This window comes from Anguilla rostrata, chromosome 3, assembly GCF_018555375.3.
Source record: "Anguilla rostrata isolate EN2019 chromosome 3, ASM1855537v3, whole genome shotgun sequence".
Lineage (NCBI taxonomy): Eukaryota > Metazoa > Chordata > Actinopteri > Anguilliformes > Anguillidae > Anguilla > Anguilla rostrata.
Genome location: NC_057935.1, coordinates 11,580,652 through 11,596,062, shown reverse-complemented (window position 1 = coordinate 11,596,062; position 15,411 = coordinate 11,580,652). Strand labels below are relative to the sequence as shown.

At 43.8% G+C, this 15,411-nt stretch overlaps 2 protein-coding genes across 4 annotated transcripts in view; one reads left to right on the top strand and one right to left on the bottom strand.

The window, feature by feature from the left end:
- The window catches only part of macrod1 (mono-ADP ribosylhydrolase 1), a 76,436-nt gene that overhangs the window by 20,070 nt on the left and 40,955 nt on the right, over window positions 1-15,411 (bottom strand). For both annotated transcript variants that reach the window (XM_064326136.1, XM_064326135.1), the window contains exon 4: window positions 6,644-6,673. In XM_064326136.1, coding sequence (XP_064182206.1) covers window positions 6,644-6,673 — 30 coding nt within the window. The remainder of the gene's footprint in view (window positions 1-6,643; window positions 6,674-15,411) is intronic.
- Window positions 11,742-15,411, top strand: part of LOC135250134 (leucine-rich repeat transmembrane protein FLRT1-like) — a 28,501-nt gene continuing 24,831 nt past the window's right edge. The window contains exon 1 of one of the 2 annotated variants that reach the window (XM_064326131.1): window positions 11,742-11,895. The gene's annotated coding sequence lies outside the window, so the exon portion shown is untranslated. Of the gene's footprint in view, window positions 11,896-14,074; window positions 14,316-15,411 lie in introns of those variants that run through there. The other variant, XM_064326132.1, reaches the window with a different exon arrangement.

Genomic DNA, 15,411 nt, shown 5'->3' with positions numbered 1-15,411 from the left:
ACGTGAGTGAAGGATAATATTGTCCTCCAGTCAACGATTGGTCAAGGGAAATGTCCTGTAGATGCTCTGATTGGTATGTGCCAGCCAGCTTGTGATTGGTGCGTCTGGCCAGCTCGGTGGCAATCAGTCAGAGGTGTCAGGACGGTGGCAGCACATCTGTTTCCCGAGTCCCAAATCCCCTGATAAGAATCTGCCTAATCCATATCAGTCCAGTTAGCAGCTTTTGCTCCATTACAGGCAAACGGCCGCAGCCTGTGTGCTGCCAAGGCAAGGGCAGGACGCAGAGTGCCTCGCGACTGTCCTTCTCTCCCGTAATCACACGCGTTACCGTAAACTGCACTCGATTCGCACCATTTTAGCAGCCGTGCAATGCTCAGTGCAGTGCATGAGAGGAAGTCAAACGCAGCAATCTGTCGCTTTCTCGTGTCTTCATTGAAAATAAAGATTCGGAACAAATGTTTAGGGACTGCACACGTATATTTAATCATTTGAAATGTATCATTTTAATGAATTCAAACTGTTTTACATGACAAATTCCCCATCTGTTCCGAATTACTCTGCGTAGGATACGTTAAAGTAGGGGTTCCGAACCCTAGTCCAGCTCACAACTGGCAGTTTTTGAATGATAAAAATTATTTAAGTCAGTCTTAAGGCATTCTGGACATTCTGACTGGCAATATATATATATATATATATACAGTATATATGGTGATAACAATGAAAAAAAATAATAGAAATTTGAAAAGTAACAATAAAAAATATATATAATATATATGGTGAAAAATAACAATAATTTGCTGTGCATTTGAGACAAAATGTCTGAAATGCATATTTACAATTTCAAGTATACATTGTACTTATTTTGTCTCAAAAGCACAGCAGCTTCTCACAGTTATCGCCCAAAATCGCCCTCCAGCAGGAAGCGGTGATTTCTATTGGATCATAAGCGCAGCGAGAAGCCGACTGCAGCGGGTTACGCATCTAATGCGAACGGCGAGATAGACTAAAACCTGCGAGGCGTTCAATTTCAAGTCAGCAGCTGCCCACTTCCATGCCGTAAATTACCGCTGCAAATGAAAGAACACGGCCCGAATAAACTGTTTGGCTAGCATAATCCTAATGGTTGACCGGCACAACCTTAATCTTATTTTTTTAGCGCTTATAAAAAAAACGCCATTTTTACTCTGTCAAAAATAAATTGATGAACTTGAACAGGCCTAAAGATGAGCTTGAGACGGTACGAGTTTATGCCGCAAGATTAAAAATACAAGATTCTCTTTTTTAAAGTATTGAGAAACAGTGCACATTAATGACAGATATGGTTAGGGTGAATTCTGCCTAGTCCTAGAGAATCACAGGGTCTACTATCTGTTTTAACCAAACCTAATTTAATTGTATAATCAACGACATTAGCTTAAATATTAAATGGAGACTAACACAGAAAACTTACAGAAACTGTGTCTTTCCAAAACTAAGGTTAGGTTCAGAGAATGCCTGTATGTATAAAAAACATACAGGCAGAAATACTCATGAAGCAAAAAAAAAAAAAAAAAAAGAAGAAGAATGAAAGAAATACTCAAGAAGTAATTTAAATGGTAAATATACAGGTTTTCCAGAATTCACATATATGCCCTTTTAAATTGCCTTTTTTTTATCACAGTCCCTGCTTTAAAGCCAGATGTCATCGCAGACTTATTGTGATTTCGGAGGAAACAGAAGGGGGTGGAATTGTATTCTTTACTCCTGAAGCAGTTTCGGTTGGCTTGTAAGAGAAAGGTCAAAATGTTGTGCCAGAAATTCAGCATGCCCACCAAGACAACCGTGCCATTTATTTCTATTTAAAATGGAAAATCATTTTTAATAAATACAGCAAGTATTTTCCATTTAGAAATTATATTGAGGGCCCCTTAAAATACAAACAGGTAAAATAACTGGTGTAGGTAAGGATGTGAAAATTGAAGGGTGCCATGAAATGGGCCTGCATAATGATTATGACCTTTTATCTTCACTCTTTGCATGTTTCCATTTTACAAAGCCTTCTGTATTTTTCCTTTTATTCAACACATTAGAACATAACTAAAACCCCACAGTGAAAGAATACCAACAGGAGCTGAATATATACATACACATACATATATATATATATATATATATATATATATATATATATATATTATATGTGCATTTATTGAATACTGTTTTTTTCAGTTTCTACCTACAATAACGGACAAAGATGAGTTTTACTCATAATCTTCGACACAACTTTCCTCAGAAAAGCCTCCTCTGCCTTTAATTAAAATTAAATTACTGTAAGTCTACACAATCATTTTGCAGGCAGAAAGGGTTAGTTAAACTGACTGAAATATTATCTACCTTGAGTTAAAAAAAAAAAAAACCCACAAGTAGCCTAATACCATTGGCCTGTAATGTAAGTAAAACAGGCACAAAAGCTAAAAGAAATATGGCAAAGAAGAAGGCATTAGGCTTATATGTGTGGGGTCAAATAAACATATTTGTGGCAAGGTTATATCCATAATTTCCAGAAGTAGCATTCAGAACACATTCAGGGCCCAGCCAATGGGCAGTAATGTTAACAGGAGAAGACCAGGAAGATCAAGAGGCAGTAGACAAATATATAGTGGTGTCTAGTAAAAGAAACCATTGTAAAATTGCAACACAACTACAGGAACTCAATGTGTGTTAGAGGGAGAAACTCGTTCCCCTGACGACAGTGAAACGGCCACTGTGATCTGCGGGTATAAAAGGACAGTAAATAAGACTTCACTCAATTTCATTACTCCTCCATCTCCCTCCCACCCCTCCACCTCCCACTTTGCAAAATGACTGGACAGGCTTCCAATAATGAATTTAATTGTAATTAAAGCCAAAGGAGGCTATTTCAAGTAAAATGGCGTCTAAGGTTATTTTTTAAGAAAAACACATTTTTGTGTTATTGAACACAGAAATTGAAAAAAAGGTTAGTATTTCGGTTTGTTATTCAATAAATGTGCATATATTAACTAAATTCTCCTAAAGTTTTGGCTCTGTATTCCACAATTTCAGATTTCTAATCAGATTCTCAGGTTTTATAAAAGGGTATGTTTTACACATTTCAATGCAGGGTTATGTAAAAAAGTGTGAGCTTAGAATGTGCACTTTAACCACATGTGAATTGTTTGATTACAAATCAAAAATTGTGGAGTACAGAGCCAAATTTTAAAAAAGTCTTTGCCCAAAACCTGCCCAGTATAAGAGGGTACAGATAATGGATGGATAGATGGATATATATATATATATATATATATATATATATATATGTATATATATGCAAGCATTTTTGTAACAGTGGCTCTATGTAGCCTACTTTGAAATAAAACTTTAATATGAGGTTAAAGTGCAGACTGTCAGCTTCAATTTGAGGGTATGTGCACCCATATTGAATGATCCATGTAGGAATGAGCTGTTTTTATACATAGCCCCCTATAGTCACATTACATTGCATTACAGGCATTTATCAGACGCTCTTACCCAGAGCGACTTACACAACTTTTTCCACATAGCATCCATTTATACGGCTGGACATATACTGCAGCAATGCAGGCTAAGTACCTTGCTCAAGGGTACAACAGCAGCGGCTTATCCGCGAATTGGAACTTGCGACCTTTTAGGTTACAAGGCCAGTTCTTTACCCATTACGCACTACCCCTCCGCCCAATCATCCAATCAACACCTGGAGGACCCTTCTATCACGGCAACATCCTCCGTGAGCTCTGAAGGGCAGCGAGGGCCGTCCCCTACAGGGGCCTGCGCAGCTGGAGCAGATGGTGCAGGAACAACCGCAGAGGCCGCTAATGCGGGACCCGGGGAGCGGTAGCGAGGCCAGGCGAAGCCCTCCTTCCTCGCGAGGCGCTGTGGCCACGGCCAAGTTGGCCGACTGCACGTCGCCCTTGGCGCTCCTGTCCATGGTAGGCGCGATAGGCGTGGCCCAAGGTTTAATCTGGACCGTGGGACATTCTGCTGTGCGCTGCACAAGCGTCCCACATGTGGAGCGCCCCGGAGCTAGCTTCATGGGCAAGAGCAGAGTTGCGCATGGACCGGGTGTCACCTGATCTCTATAGAAGGTACATGCCCTGGACAGAACCCTGATCTATCCGTTTTAATGATGAGCTCCAGGCAGAAAGGCCAGGAATATCAATCTCTTTGGCTCTGGTAAGACGCAGCTAGAGATTTACCCACCCCACTCTCCAGGGACGGGTTAGACTCTCCAAACACAAAGGCGCTGTACGGTAATCCTGCACAAACAATGCACACTCACTGTAACACTTTAACAAACAGTAGAATTACTTTCTGGAGACATTCAGACGAGCTCCCCCCTCCCCACATACCACCTCCCTCCCAAAAGGACACACTTCCTCCAACATTTGCTGATTTTCTTCACCTCTTCCTCTGAATACTTTTCCCTCTGTCACATGCTCACGGTTGCCAATAGAAATGGCCTAACCTCATCGCGCAGTCCCTCTCTAATTAACACCAAGCTTCTCAACTTGCTCAGTAACAAACCTCGAGAGGAGTCGAGGAACGGGGAGGGGGGAAGTGAGAGAAAGAAAAGAAGGAAAAAGCACAGGTGAATATGAAGAAGAGAAAAGAAGGGCAGGTAGCCAGGGACGAGAGGAAACAGAAGAGGAGACAAAGAGGGGAAGGAACATTCGAAAGTGACACGGTAAAGGTTATTGGTGAATCAACTGCTTTTCAACAGCAGGTTGTTTAGTATGAAGCGTCTAAAAGTGCCATTCAAGTGCAGACGTGTCGTTGTTCCAGCTAACAAAGCAAATCTGAATTAAGCCGGGCGGAAGGAGGGGGATAGAGGAAAAAGAAAACAGGCACTGGTGCATTTTACAAGCAGGCGGAAGGAGAGAGGGTCAAAGACACAAACAGAAAAGGAGGGGGGGAAAGGAAGGGAGAGAGAGGTGGTTCAGATGAGCTGGAATTTGCAGTGCAGATTTATCACTGATATTGATTAGCACACAGCCAGGCACTTAACACCCCCCCCCTCCCCACGCCCCCCCACCAAGCACCCAGTCAACACTGAGAAATTACTGTTTATTTACACAGCACTCCACACTCATAAATTACGCGCAGTCAGCTTCTGCTGAACAGATACTCACTTGTGCGCACACTCACACCAGCGCGCACACACACACACACAGATACTGAGACACAGATGCCGGCAAACATTTACGTAACACAAAAATAAACCAACGAGAGAAAACAACCCCCCTGCCCCCCCCCCCCCACACACACAAGCGCAAATACGCACGCACGCGCAAATCCCCTCAAACAACCGCAAACGGCCCGACCCACACTCTTAATTCTGCGCGCAGGTTCAAGTCCTCGCTTGAAATTCAAATTATTTATTAGCATGAATTATGCTTGTGTACATACCGCGAACGGTCCTATAAAAGTATTTAGAAAGGTCAAAAACCACATGAATATCACAGATTAATTAACACAGCCTCGCGCCAGCAATACAAATCAGACGATGAGAAGCTGATTATTATGAAAACGGTATGTTGATGTGCGTTCTCCGCGGCCCTTATACTTTGATAGGCAGCGCTGCGCTGGGCAGAAGTGTCTGCCACCGTTCGTGAGTGTCCCCGTGCTGTGGTGGCAACGCGGTCATCTGACCACACTCTGGAAGTCAGACTCACAGGCCTGTGTGGTGGTTCAGCAGAGCGTGGCTGCTCCAGACAGCCTTGGTTCGAGTAGAGCACTCACGCCCTTCTGAACGAGGGAGGGGGAAAAAGACACCTACACGCAGTGGCACAGTTTCACAAGCTTTCACTGGCTAGTCTGTGAAGAATGCCGAATGATCATGAAAATATTTTACACTCTTTATGTTTGCTCATTATGAACACAATAAATCTGTCAAATATGTCATTAAGGCTGTATTTCTAATCTGGATAGGTTTTGTATCTACGACTCATAAGCTCAGAAAAGAAGTCGTTTCTTCAAACAACTCTAGATTTTTGCGAGTTTGTGTTATGGTGCGATCTCCGACGTCCCATGTTTACTTAGCTTCCCTTTTCCTTTACAATATGGTGGTTCTACATATGCAGGGTTCTCACTGGATGCTGGTCAGAGAACAGATACCACTCAAAGAATAGATACCACAATTCCAAACATCACAATGGATGGGTTTTTCTTTGAGTTTCTTCAAAGCTCTCATAAAGATCCCCAATGCACTGCTCTTTGAAGCAAGGTGTGCTTCTGGGCGTGCTTACGGACAGTGGTGTAAGGAGTAGAGTAAACAGCAGAGCATCAGATTTCCTGACACTAAGCTCATTTTGGGAATATCAATACCTTTGCCTTTTCAGATTTTACTGCCAGGGTCAGGTTGTTCTAGCATAGTAAGTCAAGCAGACCCACTGAAGGCCTTTCTGTGTAAAACAGAAGAATCAAGTCACCGTAGCAAAGAATACTGCACACTTTACATGACTTATGCAATGAGGCTGGAACACACACACAAACACACACCATGTGCACAAATACACAAACACAACCATACACACAAACGCATTCACACGCACACAAACACCCTCACACACACACACAGCCACAGAAAATAAGAAGGAAATAGCCTTACCTCCTCCTCCTCCCAGCAGAGTCTTGTTGGCTGAAATGACAAAATGACCAAAATGATAAGAGAAGATGACAAAATGATAAGAAAATATGCCAATATTTCCTAATGACCTGAATGCACCATTACCCATCTGAAAGCAAGCACAGAGGTGCAGTTACACTGTCTTCAAATGCATATATTTTGAAGAATCAAATAAACCACAAACAATATTTTTAATAAATTAACTAAATTATTGAATACGTATCAAATTTATGCTGTAATTATACATATATACTGTATCATCGCATCTCAGCAGCTTCACAAGCGTTGGACAACAAGGACGGCACAAGATCTATAAGCACCACATGATGTTATCTGGATGCTTGTTTTTGTTTAAGTTGTCCTAAACTAAACTGTCCACTTCATCATTAAGAAAATAAAAAACTACAAATTGGTCAGGATTTGAAGATAAGTAGAGTTACATGTAAACTTCAGAAACCCAATGAAATTTGTCAGAATTATTTACAAAAATCACACAAAAGCTAGAATGAACAGTGGATGTAAAGTGAAAAACAAAACATTTTATTCCGCATAATAAGTGCTCCACAGCAGTTATTAGTACCAAATTAAAAAAAAAACAACATTGTGTGTGTGTGGGCGGGCAGGTTAAGGTCAGATGTCTCTGCCACACCACTACATACAGAATGTGATGGTACCTATGCAGCAGGTAGAGCAGAGGGGGGAGCACTTAGAGGGGACTGACTGCACACCAGGAGGTTCCCGGACTCATTTTCAGTTTCATTAAACTTCCTGTATAATGCAAACTTTAATCTGCTGTAATTTAGAAATAATGCACACACGAGCATAATTTTAATACACTTATATATTTGTGCTTTATGCTGTGTCAATGCATGTGAATAAGAGATAAAAAATGAAAGTTGTAATGGTGCTTCCTAAAAATTGCTGAGGGAATGAAAATATGGCTTTCAATATAGCTCAAGACTGAACCTTTTTGAACCTTCATTACACATTAATTTAATTCAATAAAAAGCCTGCACAATTACCTTTCACTTCGTTCTTAATAGTTTTTTCATTGTATGGAGTAGAAAACATATCATTGCTATTCAATAACTATTTTTTTTTCATTTTGGTGGTCAAATGTTGGGACACAATACATTCCAGCTCCATTCAAAGAGCTAATAACATATCTGACAAAACTGCATACACTTCAATTTATCGCACCACACTGTGACAGCTCTTAACAGTGCCGAAGTGATGACACCTAACGCAATGCATGTGACACACACCTGCAAGCCTACTATTTTTCCAACACACTCTTCAAATACCTGCGTGACTTCTGCTGTTCAGGCACAGGGTGTGGCCAGCTGACATTGGCATGCAAGCTGGCGACCTTTGAATTTTATAACAACAGTGTAAGCGCTACTTGTGGCAGACAGGTCACTGTGTGGTTCTCGGGTTCACATCTCATTCCCCCATCAGACAACTAAACAGCACCAACAGAGCATCTAAGGGCGGACTACAAACGTGCATATGGTCTGTTTCATTGATAAAAAAATAAACGCTACATAATTATCCTAATAGGTTTGCCAGCATTACATTATGTATAATGTGAGTGGTGGGATTCCAGAATGAAATGTACAAGGTCTACGAGTGCCAAAACCAAGTCTGAGCTATTGTCCTATTCAATATTAGGTCATTAATAATACAAGTCAACAATTATTAACACAGCCATTATGAAACAAGATCATTAGGCTGACCAAAGCGGCAAAAGTTGTATAAATTATTTTTACTGACAGCTTGGCTCAATTGGAGCTACACAGGGATAAGATATTGCACTGAGTCATTTAAGAACACTGACGAAGAAAGAAAACACTGTTACTTTTATGCCAGTATCAATTCAGTAATCCGTGAGAGGGATTGTCATTAGAACAACATGTGACATTTGTGCCATATGGAAGATTTATTTGTGGACATAACTCTGTCGAGACTACACAAAATGCACGAACATCCTACAGGAAATGGCAAGAACAAAATAGCAACATGTGCGTATTTAAATAAACATTAAAGGCAGTAGGCATGCACGCTCACACACACAAACACACACACAAACATGCGTACACACACACACATGCAGACATATGAACGCACACACACACACGCACACAAACACACACACACACACGCGCGTGTGCCAACATGTATACGTGTGCACTTTCAAACACACAGACAGGGGAGTGTGGACAGGGTAGTAACCATGGCAACATGAAAGCCCAAAGGCTCGTTACTGAAACCAAGTTAATTACACAGAGAGAGAGAGGGAGGGAGGGAGAGAGGGAGGGAGGGAGTTTTATCAGTCTCTGGTGGCACCTCTCCTTCCCTGAATATCTGTGAGAAAGTGTGAGGGAAAAGAGAGAGAGATTCAGGCTAACCATTAAGGCTTTGTCCTTAAATGAGAGCACAAATTTCAGCAACAGCGTGCTTCCCCCCCCCTTTTCATATCTAAGAATAAATACTATATCATATGTTCATTGGTATTAGTTTAAAAAAAACACTGTGCGAGAATTGTGAAACCCAATTTGCTTAATTTGCTCACGAAGTTACTACTGTTGCAGTAGGGTGAACATGCCCCTGAGAGGCAAGACAATGAGGGAATGGCGAGAGGAGAGGGACAGAGAGAAAGAAAAAGAGAGGGAGGGAATGAGAGAAGGGAGGGAAGGGAGAGCAAGAGAAAGAAGGAAACAGAGAGAGAACATTAAACTGTGACGGGGAGGGAGGGCAGTACGTTGTTGATACCTCAGGCACACAGAAATGCCATCTGTCTTGCCCCTCTTCTATTACCCCTGGGTGGCTGTCCATAGTGTCAGAGAGCCAAGCGAAATGGTTTGGAGGGTGCATAGAGATGACGGCCGGGTCTCTTTCCTATGCACCCATTCAGATGCCTAAATTATAAATTAGACTATATTAAGAAGCCTTCACCCTCATGTTTCAGTAGCCAGACCAATATGGGTGGAAAATGCAGTGAAACTCTCTACAACCTCAAGAGCGGATAATGCCACAATTGGGGAAGAATTTAAGAATTTCATCTCCATGTTATTTTGTGGGCTGGGTATGGTTAAAAAATGTGTCACTTCCACATGCCTGTCCTTTGTCAGCTTTGCTTCAACGCGGTCTCAGTCCCACGCTGTGTCTCCTCAAAGCAGAACGCCACCTGTTGCATACTCCCAATAGAGCCGCCATGTTAATCCACCCTGCGTTTACATTAATGCGCGAAACCAAACTAAACTAGCAGGACTATTTGGAAAAGAGCACGGTAAGATTCCAAGATTCCACTGTGCAGTGTGAGTATCTCAGGGTCCAGGAGAGGGTGTCCATCCAAGGTCCCCCCCCCCCCCCGCATGATGTCTCTAAGGTCACGACCTCTTAGCATGACAGCACGACAGCTGTCAAGAGCCGCAAAGCCACGGTGACCCGCCGGACAGGCGGGTCAGAAGCGCATCATTACGCAACAAGCGCAGGCCTGACCCCGGCTTCCAGCGGCGCGGGAGAAGCTGAGGCCCGAAGTTTCTTTCCAAGTTTTAAAAATAGTCCATCAATAACGCTAAAGGTCAGTCAGCCAACCTCTGCAAGGCTGTAGCAGAAATGTCAGCACACGGCTCCTACTTGTACATGTCTGCAGAAGGACCTTCACCGCGGCGCGCTAGCGTCTGAGTGCAGCCAAGAAGCTGATTAGGGGAAGGCAGCGACTGAGCGGGAGAGTCGGAGAATGCTAAAGATTTCAGTTAAGACTTTTCCCTCCTCAAATGGGCTGGGTGTAATTTGCCTGCAGATAGGCTTGTGGTACATGCTGATGCGGATGGGAGGGGGGGCTGACGGGGTAGTGGGAGGGGGTTGGCTAAGGAGAAGCATCAAACAAGAAGGCAAGAAGAGGACTGGATGTCTCTCAGCCATATGGGAAAGCTGGGGGGGGGGGGGGGGGCAAATGTTTTGCTGCAAATATGCTGTCAGTGCTGAGAAGGAATTTGACAGGCAATCCTATAGTGATTTTATAATCAGCTCGAAAGAGATGGAAGAGAGACAAAGGTACTTTTATGTTGATGCTCCTTTATTGAAACATCAGAGTCAATTCATTTCATCAAATTAAAAATAAAAATAAAAAGCAAACCAAAAAAAAAATCCGTCAGTGCACACACTACCATACCAAAAACAGCATCAGGAAGAAAAAAGGAAACCAGGTCACAAATCATCAAAACCAACTCCCCTGACCCCCCCCCCCCCCCATCATGGTAATGTACCCAAACTGCACCCTCAGTACACCCTGTTCTCCAACACATGTCAACATTGTTATTCAGTTTGCAGCAAGCATACCCAAACCTCAGGCACACAGAGACAGTGAGAGCAAGAGAGCGAGAGCGAGAGCGAGAGAGAGAGAGAGATAAAGATGGATATACACAGAACGGTGAGATGGAGAAAGAGACAGGAAGAAAGAGATAGCGAGGGAAGGGAGAGAGATAAGGCGAACAGATAGGGGGAGAGAGAGGTAGAGAGTTGGATATGAACAAGAGATGTAGGGAGAGTGCAGGGAGGGAGAGAACAGGTGTACATTATCAGACACTGACTGGACCATAGAAAACGTGACTGTAACAGAGAGGGGAGGGGAGAGTCAGGGGACAGTTTAAGAGGAAGAGATGGAGGGACAATCAATCAATCCAGCTGTGGCAAGTGGGGAAGGGGGTGGGGGGGGACACACCACCACACCATCCGTCAAAAAGTGAGTGCAGAGAATGAAAAAGCGATGATACAAAAAAGTGGAGAGAGGGATGAGAAAAGAGAGGCGCAGGAAGAGTATTATGACGTGCCGTTCTATGGGATTACATAAATAACCCTGTATAAACGCACTGGTAATACTGATGTGTTTTTGCAAAAGCAATATGTAGAGAATTAAAGTGGGGGGGGGGTATTGCATGATGACATTTACAACAGCGGGAAGTGCAGGGTGAAAAAAAGGGAGGCCGTAAGCCCGGAGAGATGGAGAGAGGGAGAAAGGGGTGATTGACACATGACTTTTAACCATTGAGAGCGAGAGCTGGAGGGTGGGGGGGAGGGCCGAGAGGGAGAGGGAAGGAAAGTTCAACACGGCACTGAGAAAGAGAGAGAACAAGCCAGCGAAAGACAGAAACACTTCATTTTCTAGAGACGACAAAAAAAAACAAAAAAAAAAGCTGGAGATTGCAAAGGTTTTCGGTGTCACCACAGAGGTAAGCAAAGCGGGGGGAGGGGGGTAAAAGCTGGAGATCATTTTTCAGTGCTACTGTATGCTTTTAAACGGGTGCAAACAGAGGACAGAGGGGATGGGGGGGTTGATGAATTGATGCGTGCGGAGGGAGGAGTGGAAGAAAGGAGGGAAACGAGTGCAGAGAAAGGGAGCCCGGAAGGAAAAGAGAAAGTTAAAGACCTAAGTGATGTGAAAGAAAAAGCAGGAGAAAGAGGGACCGAGGAATGGCGAGGTACAGAGGTAATGTCGCTGAGGCTTGTGTACGTCCTGCGAGACTGGCAGTGGAATTAGGGCTGGGTGTTTGCTCACTTGCGATTGTCCTGGTTCCCTCGCATTTCATGGCTTTTTGAAAAATATGACGGCACATCATGTTACGTTCTGCATCACCCCTAAACAAACATACTCCAAACATACACCAAATACTATTATCATCATGATTACTTAAACGTATTACAATGCAGGCAAACTATATGTACTGCACTGGGTTGTCATTCTATATCCTTGTCAAATTTCTAAAAGAAACTTTTTTTAAACGGTCCTATAACGTCTTCAAACACGTTCTGCCATCTTTAATCCTAGTACGCTAATCCCTCGTTCTCTCCGACTTCTCATGCCTGCTAAGTATGTTTCCTGTCAGTCAATAGTTCAGAGTCTGCTTTTTAAGTGCACTGGAACCACAGAGTGGGCAAAGCGCAAATGCCACATTCTGTCGTTCACTCGAAACGCTCCCTTTGTGCACGAGTTTCAGGCAGCAGTCACAGCAGAGAGCACAGAGGAGAGAGAGAGAGAGAGAGAGCTGGGGGAGAGAGAGAGAGAGAGAGAGAGAGAGAGAGCTGAGGGAGAGAGAGAGAGCTGGAGGAAAGAGAGAGAGCGAGATAGAGCTGGGGAGAGAGAGAGAGAAAGATAGAGCTGGGGGAGAGAGAGAGAGAGAAAGAGAGAGTGCTGGGAGAGAGAGAGAGAGCTAGGGGAGAGAGAGAGAGAAGGGGAGAGAGCAGCTGGGGAGAGAGAGAGAGCTGGGAGAGAGAGAGAGCTGGGAGAGAGAGAGAGAGAGCTGGGGAGAGAGAGAGAGATGGGGGAAAGAGAGAGAGCGAGATAGAGCTGGGGAGAGAGACAGAGCAGGGGGAGAGAGATAGAGCTGGGGGGAGAGAGAGAGAGAGAGCTGGGGGGAGAGAGAGAGAGAGCGCTGGGGGGGAGAGAGAGAGAGAGAGAGAGAGAGCGAGAGAGAGCTGGAAGGTGTGCGGTGCATGTGCATGTTCGAGCCAGCAATGGCAGTCTGACACTCTCCATGGGCCTGATAGCCGTCTGGCCCGCTGACATGTCACCTTAGCGATGCACACAGAAACGGGTTACCAAGGAAATATACATTCATACACAGCGTGGCACTGAACTACAGCCTATTGTCTTCACTCATTCCTATCACATAGTGTGCACATTGCTGCGAGGGCAATGTATGTGGACTTAGCAACACATACCCTGTTATGCATGTTGTCAGGATATGCACATTTATAAATAAAATAAATACCCTGCTCTTTACAAACCATAACTCAAACAGCGTTAAAAACAGACAGGGCTAATTGATGCATTACCTACTCACACGCCAACTACGGACGGGCACAAAGCACATCTCAGTCATCCAAACCATAATCACGCTGGCAAGGTTAGGCTATTGCTCGAAAAAACACACATAAACACGTACATATACTCTGGGAAGGACGTCTCTCTGGCGGCTCCCTCCGTTCTCGCGGCAGCAGAGCCAACTGCCTCCTCCTGTCTCCCCCCCACACCCTCCTCTTCTGTTCTCTCCCGCCATCCAAATCCTCATACACGCGCAAACAGAGCGGACGAATAAAACGGTGCAAACAGACCAAGCCAACACTCCGACTGAACCCATTTAAAGGAAAAATTAATCCAGTTGTAGAACAGTCATTCCAGTCATTCCTGTTTAAAACACGATATTGAGGGACAGAGATTAAATATACAGAACCCAAATAAAAAGACTGACACATGGAACCATACTGTTTTCAGAGACATGTTTTAATTAAATTTCTTTAAAATTACTCTTTTTGTATTATATTGCGCGGCAGTCAAGAGGGTGGTACTTCGGCATAACAGGGGGGAGAGAGAGAGAGAGAGAGAGAGAGAGAGACACGAGGGGGGGTGGCAGAGGGCGCAACGATTATTATGATGACTGACTGACACACAGGATCTTAATAACGCCGAAGACTTTATTTGGAATTACAGTCTAGTGAAGGCGGACTTAATTTGTTTTTTAAAATAAACAGGACGTTTTGCGGGGAAATGCGAATTTTAGGTATCTGGTTAGCTAGCTGCTGTAATTGAAAAAGAGAGCGAAGACGCCAAACGAGAGGGGAAGGCTGGCAGAACCAGGCACGCTTTTAAAAGGTAGGGTGGTTTTAATTAATAGCACACGGATTTATGAATATAGTTGTTAACAGTATCCATAACACGATGTACGTTAGCCTTGTCACGGTCAGATAGTTCAGAATGTGATCACACAGTAGCCTATACCTAGTTTACAACGCACGGAATTCAATATACAGTGTATACAATGTTAAATCTAAACCAGATCATGACTGCAAAATACGAAATTCTTTTTAAAAAAAACAAACAAAAAAACAACAACAACAACTCCATACTGGTGTGAGCAAATGAGGATGTTAATAATTTCGATTTTTTTATTATTTTTAAAACAAGGCAGCGTTTCTCACTTTTTCGTATTTTGCCTGTTTTCTACACGCATTTCGGCTCACCGGTCCAGCTTTGAGTTTTGATAAAATAGCTAAAGAAGGGAAGGCGAATCCAGCTTGTGGCTTAAACGCACGCAAATTAACGCACAAATAGATAGAAGGTAGCCGCGCTCTGGGTACCGGTATATGACCACTCTTCTGTATGCGCCGGGGTCTTACAGTATTTGTCAGTATGTGAGGGGTGTGCGCGCGTGTGTCAGATGCAGTGGATCTTGCGTGTGCCTGCGTGCGAGACCACATTATTGCGCTCATTAGCGGGATAAAGCTGATTTGGGGGCGATGAGAGCGGGCTGCAGAGTTGTATGTTTTTAATTGTAGCGGCAGTGTTACACCACTGGCAACCTGTTTGGCCGGCAGTGAAGCACATGCACCTCCACGGGCCACCGCCTGCCACATCGCGAGTAGCCTGGCATGGTCAGCCTCTTTACGGTGACATCTAAGGCATGGGCAAAGGCAGGGCCCTTTCAACGCTAAAGTTTAAATTCATAACCGTAGCATCACTGCAGGCCTTGACCTGGGTATGCGTAGTGTCCTGCACTGTGCAAGAAGTGCCCATTCTCTCTTAATTTGTGCCCCTCATTTCAGGTCCTCATTAACTTCGCCGTCCTTATCCTGCCTTGTTCAGTTCACCCCTCCCTTTCACCCCTCCCTTTCTCTTCCTCTATCCATCCTCTGCTGTTCTCACTTTCTGTTGCTCACCTGGTTATTTTCCCCATTTGCTTTGTCCCCTC